The 10,937-nt window shown below is 32.9% G+C and overlaps 1 protein-coding gene across 1 annotated transcript; it reads right to left on the bottom strand.

The window, feature by feature from the left end:
* Positions 1-2: 2 nt before the first annotated feature.
* Positions 3-10,930, bottom strand: LOC119677255 (putative transcription factor capicua; the record flags this gene model as incomplete). The annotated part of the gene is made up of 20 exons (XM_038088528.1): positions 10,697-10,930; positions 10,209-10,632; positions 9,965-10,108; positions 9,390-9,885; positions 9,032-9,320; positions 8,455-8,661; positions 8,199-8,329; positions 6,356-7,189; positions 5,629-6,263; positions 5,032-5,556; positions 4,744-4,947; positions 4,401-4,674; positions 4,018-4,263; positions 1,691-1,917; positions 1,311-1,506; positions 1,005-1,229; positions 647-947; positions 417-580; positions 246-341; positions 3-175 (listed from the first exon to the last, which is right to left on the bottom strand). Coding segments are annotated over exons 1-20 (5,934 nt in total), but the record flags the coding sequence as incomplete, so codon positions are not given.
* Positions 10,931-10,937: the final 7 nt, after the last annotated feature.

Here is a 10,937-nt window from a genome sequence, read left to right on the forward strand (position 1 = left end):
ATAGTGGCTTGAGCTGTAGGAAACATTCCATGTTCATCAAATAATTGCAAAACTAATTTACGACGTTGTTCAAGTACCTTACGATGACCCTTTTCACTAGCATCAGAGCGAGCACTTTGCAGAGGTGTTTGAGGTGTACGTGGAGAACGTCCAGTTTGATCAGAATTTTCTAGCTCTTTAATAGAAAGACACAATATTTATAAGATTGTAATTTATTCAATTTCAAATGAACTTTGAATGAATACCTCTTAGTTGATCAATATTAAAATCGGGACCGAAGAAACGTTGTGTGGGTGTAGGTATTGAAACTGTTGTTTCATCGGTTGACTCATCTTCGCTATCTGTTGATAAAAAATAATAACAAAACAATATTGATATTAAATTTGTTATATATTGTATTTCAAAATAATACTCACGTAATTTTTGTACAGGCGGAACCATATTTTTTTTTCGGTAATTGGTACCGTATACGCGAGGTGAAGAGGGTACTATAATAGCGCTTGGTGATTGACAATCTTCAGGTTTAAACTGCGGCAAAGCTTGATATTTCTTTTCGAAGTCTACCTGTTTTAGGACACTACTTTAAAAAAAAAATTATTATAATTATTTTATTTCATAGGCCAAATATATATTATTTCGAAATTACTTTTCCATATCATCGTTTTTCTTTTTGACTGTCACAGTCTTAGTAGGTGATTTGGGATTTGTATTAATCACAGCTGTTGGAGTTAGTGGCATTTGTTCATCACTGCTTGGAGTCGCTGTTGAAGATGTAGGCGTTGGCAAACCTGTTGTTAGGCAAGCTGTTGTGTTTACATTGCCAATTATTGGGGAAGAAGAATCAATGATGGGAGAATTTAATTTCTTATTTGAATTTCCAATAATTGTATTTGTAGCAAACGAGTTTGAACTAGACTCATTTTTTAACGAACCTATACTGCTACCGGCTACAATTTAAGCTTTATTAGTACTTTTGAACTATTTATTGACAGCCAAGTACTTACACATATTCTTTCTGCGTTGTAATGGTGCACAACCTAATTGTGCCGGGGTGGGTGCTAATATAAATTGTTGACCTTCTCCGATTTCATGTTCATCGTCACCACCATAAGTTGATGAATTACCATCAGAACTACGTTTACCTGCTGAATCTGGTACATTTAATTGGTAAGAGGCTGACTTTGGTGTTGATGGGAGAGATTTATATATTGGTGATAGGGGTGTTGATTCTAATAAAAAAAGAAACATTGAGCAAAAAATATCAACAAATTTCTATGTAAGTCTATGTAACATAAGTGACATTAACAAACCTTGTGAATAATTGTGTAAAATAATAGAATTCTGTATCGGCTGTTGTAGTATACCACTATTTATACCAGTACTATTAACATCAGTTTGGACATTACTTTTTTTCAATAAATACTTAATAGCTGTAGGTTTGATAGGACTAGCGGATTCTGCGTGTGCTTGGGCTGTTTGTTGTTGGTGCATTGGTAAAATTGTGTACTAAAAAATATATATATATATATTTTGATATATTATTGTTAACATGTGAATTACTATTATTATACACACATATACTAATATATATACATATATATATGTATATATATATATATTTAATTCAATTAAAATCAAGTAATTAATAAAAATATGCATATAATGTGCAAGGTATCCATTTAATTCATACCTGGTGGTGTACCATATTATTAACAGCAAAAAGTATTTGCTTTTGTCCATTATTGTTGTTAATACTGCCTGAAGTAGTTAATATCTGTGCTGTCGAAGAAGCCGATGTGGGTGTAGTTGGTACACAATTGTTTGCACTGAGAGCAGTGTTGCTTATAGATGAGCTTAATCCCGTTGTAGCCGGTGCAGCAGAAGATGATGGTACTGCTGGACCATCTGATGTAGTACCTGATGAGGAATTAACAACAGTGGCAACATTTGAATTAATTAATAAAATCGAAGAGCCAGCAACAGTGGCATTTTGAGTTGTTATCGTTAAATCTTTTTTCATACAATTAGTATTAGTTACTATATTACTTTTAGTATTATTTTCATTTGAATTAGTGTTTATGGTTAGGTTGTTGTTATTATTAATCTTATGATTAATATTTTTTAGATTGTTAGTAGTAGTAGTAGTAGTAGTAGCAGTAGCAGCAACAGCAACAGCAGCTGATTGAGTTACAGCGTTCAAAACCGTTACTGTATTTGCGCCTACTCCTAATCCAGCACCTGTGCTTGAATTGGTATTATTAGGGGTAACTGCATTGGCAGCGAGGATGCGAGCATTTCCTGCCAATGTAATTTTATTACATGAATTAACACTGATAAATGACAAAGGACGCAATGTATTTGTCGATGATGCGGATGATGTGGTACACTTCACATTTACATTGTTGTTATAATGATTGTTGCTGTTAGAGACAACACAATAAGCTTGGGCAGCATTTGTTGATGTTGAGGATATCAAATTTTTTTCTGTTGGATTTATATTAAATTTTCTTATTTTGTTATGTAGCAATTGTTGTGCTATACTTTGCTGTTGATGTTGATTGTAACTATTGCCGTCAGTTATTAATAGCATTGTCTGTGTCTGTGGTTGTTGTGTTTGTTGCGCTTGTTGCTGTTGAAACTGATGCTGATCTATAGTTAATATATGTTGTTTCTTTGGGTGGTCTTTTTTATGTTCGTTGTCATTGCTCTCATCATCAATGTTGGTGCCATGTAACGTATCCAATACTAAAGCGTCATATAATATAGCAGCCCTTCCGGTAGCTTTATTTGTGTCATCTTTATGATTTATGTCATCATTTTTTATTGTCAACAATTTTTGTACAATTGGCGTTGTGTTGGTTGTATTTGTACCGGTAGCAGTTACAGAGGAGTAGGATTGAAATTTAATAACTTTTTCATCTTTTTTCAAAGTTTTTTGAAGTGTTGTTGATTGCAATGATGACGATAATGATGATAATGATGAAGGGGATAATGCTGATTCACATGCTGATGAGGTTGATGATTGTTTTTTTATTTTATTAAAAAATAATGGAGGAGGGGTTGATAATGTTCTAATGATTGTTATGTGATTTGTTGATTTGTGTTGTTGAGAGTGGTCTGATATGATTTTATCTGGTGCAAATGGAGTGGGAACTCGCGTTATTACAGTTGGTGGTGTTTCAACACGCCGTATATGTAAATGTTTCAATTGTTTATGTGAAGAAATGTGTTGTGGCGTCAAAGAACGTACGATAGTAAATTGCTTGCGTTTTACACCAGTCGATTGGTCGGATTGTATTGTATTATCTTTTGTACAATTTGGTGTTAAAGTTTTCATTACTAAATTCGTAATACATGATTTTGTCTCAGTTATACGTTTGTTGTGAAATTTAATGTCATCATAGTCGGTCTCTGTGTCATAATCTTCATACAATTCATCATCGTTTTCAGCGGCTTTATCATAACAGTTATTTTCTACGTCTGATTTAACATATACTTGCTCATTTATTGCATCTTTTATTTATTTTTAATTTTTGTTTAAGTAATTAGTAGATAATTATGAGTAATGATTTAATAGATGATCATATCGAAGATATACGTTAGCATTATAGAGAGAAAGAAAAGTTTATGATTTATGAGCTTTATGTTGAACCCAAAATTATTAAGAATTACAATAATGCAATGATAAAATGGTAATGAGCATATATTAGTTTAAATGATTGTACAATTTTATATAAAATAATAAAAAGCATATATAGTTTAAAGTAAGAAAAATATAAATGATTAAAGTCTGTGTTTCAGGGTTTATTTTACTAGTTATAAGCACTTAAGTTTTATAAAGTTTAAAAAAGTAGAACTAATAAGAATTGCTAAAATTATTAACCAACCATAGACGGTTGATGAATATATTGAATTTATCCGAATTATATATGGTATTTATTTTATTGTGCTTGATACAATACACGCAACTTAAAATAAATCAGTTTAAATTTATATAAATTAGTTATAAATACTAACCTCTACAATCTGTGGGACTTCTCAGAGAATAAGGATGAAATTGATGATGTGATTGTTTTTGACTTGGAACTGTTGCTGTTGGCACATTAAAAGTAAAAATGTTGCTACAATTACCGTTCAGTTGATAAGGCGACGGGGGTTCCTGTTTAATATTGTTTGTTGCATCTTCATGCTTAATATGTGCTGGTTGTGTTTCATCTACTTTTGTACTTTTTGGACTTATTGGCATTGTTTTAAAAGCACCACCTATGATATGAATATATAGATATAATTAAAAAATGTGTTTAATACAAATAATTCATATTAAAAATAAAAATCGAAATTCAAATTCTGATTTCTAATTTCTCTTAAATTACAAATTTCGACTTTTGCATGGTGCTCGCCTGTGGGTTGAAACGGTGTAACACCAATTGGATTCTTGGGGCTGTTGAAAGAATACATCGGTATTTGTTGATAGCTAAGGATGCTGTTCTCAATAGTATGCCGATTTGCTTTAATTGGCTTTGGCTTTAACGTTATATCGCGCTCATTACCACTATTAACTGCGTTAACAGTACTACTACTCGTAGTAGTATTACTTGATGTCATTGTTGTATTGATATGATCACTACTAGAAATGACTGTTTGGACAGCATTATCAAAAAAATCATTTCCATTCTGTGTAAGCAAAAATTTTAAGAAATTCTTTATTTGTACACATATATAAGAATAGTATTTTTTTTTTACCTTCTCAGACTTATTTTGATCATCTTTTTGTACACAATCACTACTGGCTAGAGTTGGTTTCCTATAATCAAAGGCCGCATCCTCAATATCGGAATCAGCAACGCGTTCTTGACATTTTAAATCTATTTGTTTGCCATCATCGTGCTGACTTGTGTTGTTATTGCTACTATTATTATTATTTTTATTTTCTTCAATAGGAACAGACTTTAAAATAAAATAAAAAAAAAACAAAAATAAATAATATAGTTATGAAAATGGTTTGAATTTTCCTATGCAGTAAATAGCTACCATTTCATTCTCAGTTTGTGAGTCATCTTTTTCGGGTTCCAATTTAATTTTAACAACATCATTTGCATTCGCGTTGCATACTGTTGGTGTTGAGCTTTCATCAATCGTAGAAATATAATTTGCGATAGTTAACGGTATGATATCAGTTTGTGTATCTATTGAGGGACCATCAATATTATTCATTATATTTGCATTTTGATCTTGTTCAGTGATGTCCATTCCATCAGTTGAGTCATTACGTTGTTTACCATTTATTTCACACATCGTATTTTTTCCTGAACTAGATGATTTGCGCCTGTCTTTTGAGCACCATTTCCAGTCTGGATGCAATTTGAAATGAGCGTCTTTGACAGAACTAGCTAATTCATGATATTTAGCTTTTTCTTCAGGCTTAAGTGCATACCACCATTCTCCTAATATTTTGCTAACAGTACGATTATCCTGATTTGGATGTTTAGCATGTACTAATGTTCGATGTTTTTTAGAAAAAATCATAAAAGCGTTCATAGGTCTACGTATCTTGTTCTAAGTTTTTAAAGATAAACAAAAACAAAGATTATATATATTTTATAGAACATTAAAAAAAATCAAATGTACCTTTGTAATCGGACTCATTGGTTCTTTCCCAGTTGCACCCATACCACCAGCAGAACTCAGCGATTGCGAACGTCGTTTAGCAGCAGCCTGAGCTGCTGCAGTTGCAGTTGCTGTTGCAGTTGTACTTCCCATAGAATTTGTTGGTTCTATATCTATACGTTCTATACGTTCATCAATTTTTCGACTATTTTCATTAGATGATGATGATGTGCTAAAGTTGGTCATGCGATAGGTTTCATTAGTTGAACGTTTGTGATTTTGCTTTACTTGAGCGACTGTAGCAGCTGGTATAATACTTCCAGCAGGAGTATTATTTATTGAGGGCTCGAATACATCATCGTCTAATTGTTCGTCTGTTTCCTCTTGTATAGTGATCGATATAGTTTCTGCAATATTGTTTCTACTTGTTTCATTTGTGGCACAATTTACAGGGTTTGGGGGAGATTCCAGCGAATTCAATTTATTTTGATGGTTATTAATATTATGACTGCATGTATTGTTAATTGTTGGCGTATCTACAGTTGGTGGTACGATGCCAGCAATTGAGAAGTTTGTTAATGGCTGTGTTTTAACGGGAGATTGGTTTATATGGGGCAGTAACGTGTGCCAATGGTATATCGACCCCGGATTAAATCCTAAAATTAGAGCAGAGCAACATAAAAATAGTTAATAATAAAACTGATATAAATACATATAAGAATATGAGTGATACTTTAGTAGTACTTACCGTTTTTTGAAATTGGTTTTTCTGGCATTGGTGGCGGTTGATGTTGCGTTTGTTGATGAGCAGCTGGTATTATGCCAACTGAAGTAGATGTAGAAATTTGGTTTCCTGTATTAGTAGTTAAAGAGGCTTGTGTATGCGCTACTTGAATATTCGATTGTTGTTGGTGTTGTAAATGCAAGGCTTGCTGTTGTGGCAACAATGGTACCAATTGTGTAGCATCCACTATAACAGGATGAAAAGATTGTGTACTAGTTGCAGTAACAGCAGTAGTTGTTGATGAGTTGATGTTGTTCATTGTTGTAGCAGCTGCAGGTGAAATACGTATTACACTTGTTGCATGGCCAACTGAATTTGTTGCTGAAGGCATTACTACACTAGGAGGTGGTAATGGTGGACCCGGCGAAGTTTGTTGGTGTGGATGATGATGTGTCATGATATGATGAGTTGGTGGGGGCGCTGGTGGTGGTTGTATCATCTGCGTAGGAGGAGGAGGAACATGTTGATTATGTACTACCATTGATACTGGTGCTGTTTGTGGCGGCGGAATTGAGGAGACAATAGTGGCCGTTTGTGTTGCACCTGCGCCCTGAGCACGAACTGACTCTGGACGTATTACTTGTGGAAACCCCACATTATATAATACTGGACTAGGTGTATTTTTCCATTTTGTTGTATGTGGGTCTGCAGTAGCGACTGGTCCACCACCAATCGGTGTAAAAAAGTTTTGTCGATTTGATACAGGTACTGGAGAATGATTCACGTTCATAGGAGATGTGCCATGATTAACGGGTGAGGAGTACGATGGTGTAGCCGACCGCGAACTGCTCAGCGACACTGAAAAATATATTTTTATAGAGTAAGTCATTTCTTTAATTATAATTTTGTTTAGTTTACATAAACATTGTACGTATAATTTCGCGCCAAGGTCGTAGTCTTGAAACACATTCATTTCAAAATGTTCAAATGTTTAAATTTTTATTTTGTTTATGTTTTTATGTTTTTATATTAATAAATTAAGTCAATTTTATAGAAATAGTTTATAAAATATATTATTTATTTTACAGACTCTGTCGAATTCTATAGTCAAGTCAAGCCAATCTTTTCAAGTATGTGCTTTTCTATTTATGCAATTGTACAGTTTGACAATTACGGATTGCTGTCATCGTCTTTTTCTTTTCGTTTTCATTCTTTAAACTAAATTTTGCTGCACTTGGTTTGGATTACAAATCGGTAAGCATTAATATTTCCTTTCCATTCTGCAGGTAATTCAATGCGTTGCGTTTATCACGTGTGAAGAAACTACTATACTACTATAGCAGAGGCAGAATGTAAAGCAGGTAAAAAGTGCGTTTCAATGAAAACACTCAGTTGAGTGAGCAGTAAACAGTAAGCAATATAAATTATTTCTTAATGAAAACATGAGTAATAATTTTCTTAGTTTTTGATTTTATCATTAGAGTATTTTTGTTCTTAGTATGTATGTATGTATGTATGTATGTATATATGTATACATTTTCTTTGTGATTTTATGTATGAATAAAGAATGAGTTAGTTACATTTTTAAAGTTAATCCATATAATTTGCAAAGCAGGTATTTTTATGGATATAATTTTTGTCTGAAAATTACATGAAATTTCAAGGTTTTATGGACATAATAATTTTTGTATAGTAATATACATTTCTTCGATTTGTTATTATTTTTGAAATATAGTTTTAAGAACAAATTTAACCAATATTAATAGATTGTTTCTTGTGTTATATTGCGCTTAAAATTAGATACTAAATTAAACTTATTATAATATATTATTATTAATTTTTTTTAAATAATCATATGTAGTCATACCTAACATATTAGCTACATCTCTTTCCTCCTGATCAAAACGATCTGTGACACGATAGTTGGGTGACGTTTCCGAATCACGTGAGGTATCTTCGTCAACTTGGGTTTTGCTACTAGAGCGACTACTTATATCACTAAAAAAAGGAGAAATTAACTTTATTGATTAATTTAATAAACCAAGTAAAAATTAATTTAAATTAGGTTAAAAATTAATTATAAGAAATGTTAGATAAAATTATATAAATATAAACGCAGTTACCTTGGGAAACGACTTGGTCCAGTAGAACGTAATGCAGTATTTCCCTTTTGATTTAAATGGCGTGAGCAAAAGCCACGTCGTTGAGACTCTTTTGAACACAACGAACATAGCCGACGCCATTGCTTACCATTAAATTTTTTGCGAACACCGGATTCAGACTGTACGATATCGCCCTTTTTAAAGCGATGTGGTGTAGTCGCTTGAGATCTGGTTAAATCAATAATATTAAATCATTAGTATCCGATATTTATAGAATATACATATATATTTTATAGAAAAATTTCTAAGTAAAAAAATTTACAATGATTACTACATAAAAGTAATTTCGAATTCATTTTAACGTGTATCTATTTGTAAACAAACAAAGGTAAAACATCTATAATCAATACTATGTAGACTTAAGTTATTTGACACTAACACTTTCAATCTTTAATAATAGTAATTTAATAACATACAGTCAATTAAACATAAATACTTATAAATTAAAAATCACAAATGATGATGATGATGATTGTTAAATACTATTGTTAGCTTTTTACTTAAAACTGATTACACAAATTTCAATCCAGATTAATACCTTGGAGTTGCTGGATGAGATCTTGGAGTGAGCCTCTGATCGATTAAACTGGATGTACTGCCACGACTTTGCATGCTACTACGTTTACTGCCTCCCGATAATTTTTCAGGATCAGCATCGTTTATAGCATAACTGCCAATATCAACACGTTTTAATTCATCATCCGATTCATAATCATCGTATGATCTTTGTCTTCGATGCATATCATCTGATGGTGAATGAGAGATCTTGTGTATTTGTGATGGCAGGCAATTGGTATTGTGACTATTGCTAATTGATTGTGCTGAACCTGCATGCATAATTTGTTGTTGAGATATAATTATTTCTGGCACATTCGTACTATTTCCATTTCCATTACCATTTCCATTGCCAGAACAGTTTTCAATATTCGTTGAACTCGTTGAAGAACTGGCATTAACAACCAATGCTTGTAGCGTGTTATTATTTGAATTTTGAAACGGCGAAGTAGCTGTTGTACGATAATAATCTTCTTGTTTTTGTGCCGCTAATGACGGCACAACATGCTGAATATGTGTATTAGCATTTGTAGGCGTTTGGTGGCCAGGAATTTTTCCATCATATCTTGCAGTCACATATGTTAGTTGATGTGGACCTTTATTTGTAGGTGCATAAATAATATTAGCGTCTCCACTGACTAATATATGACTACCAGTCGAAGCAGATGTTTTTGCGATAATTCGTTGCGGTTGTGTATGTGTTGCCTGAATAGTTTGTGGTTTAATTGTTGCTTGTGTTGATGGTGGAACTATGTGTGTTTGTAGTGACACATCGATAAGTTCATCCCACCAAGGTGGTCTCAATAAACGTAAATCTGCACGTTTAACAGTTTTTAACTAAAATTAAACACAGTTTTAAATGATTATTTGTAGTTTTATTAAAATGCATATTTTAATGCAGTTTTAATTTGCTTACAATTTGCGTTGTATCTGTACTGCCAATTTGTACTGTAATTTGTTTTGTATTCATATTTATATCCGTTACTGAACCTTCCACAAACACAAAACCAGATCGACCTTCCATTTGAGTGCGTACACAGACTCGTGTGTCTAACACAATCTAAAAAAATAAAACATCAAAAAATAAGAAAATATATTGAAATTATACATTAGAGAATGTTATAGACATCTTGTGTGATAATATTTCATTATTTACTTACATCTGCAGCTGGTGGACTAGCGTCCGATATCACATTAAACCGACCATTTGTTAACACTTCTGTGTAAAGTTGCGTACAATTTTCAGGCGCATCAAATTCAACCAAAACTGAATTTGTTGGAGTTGTTGCATCAGATGCAGGTTGACGTATTTCGCCAGAGGCATAGTAACTGCCTAATTTTGCTAATACTCGTGTATTGGTCCATTCGCTAAGGTCTAAAGCTGTTTCATCGCATTGAGATTGTTGCGACTGGTGATTTTGGATCATACTAATAGATTGCTGTGGTTGGAGGTGATGATGGTTGTATGCTAAACGTTGTGGTGGAACTATGGCATTATTTGAAATATGACTAATAGGTGTCACTGTTCTGTTAGTGTTGTTGATGCCAATATTTTGCATCTTATAAGTACTTGAGGGATGTGTGCTATTTAAAAATAAACAATAAAACGTATTGGATAAAATTATGTGTACAAAATTGATTAACAAACCTCGCTATGATAATACGTTTCTCAGGACTTTCTATAGATGTAGCACATCTACCTGCTGAGACCACTGTCGTATTGTTAGTACCAGTAGAAGATACTGAAACAGGACTTACAATCATTGACGGCACGGTTCGAATGGCATACATTGTATCATTACTTGAAGCTAGGCTAGCAGTTGGTGAAGGTGTGATTAAATGTTGTTGAGTCCATTGCCGATTTCCGATACCACCAGTTGTGGTACCGC

Source organism: Teleopsis dalmanni, chromosome 2, assembly GCF_002237135.1.
Source record: "Teleopsis dalmanni isolate 2A chromosome 2, ASM223713v2, whole genome shotgun sequence".
Lineage (NCBI taxonomy): Eukaryota > Metazoa > Arthropoda > Insecta > Diptera > Diopsidae > Teleopsis > Teleopsis dalmanni.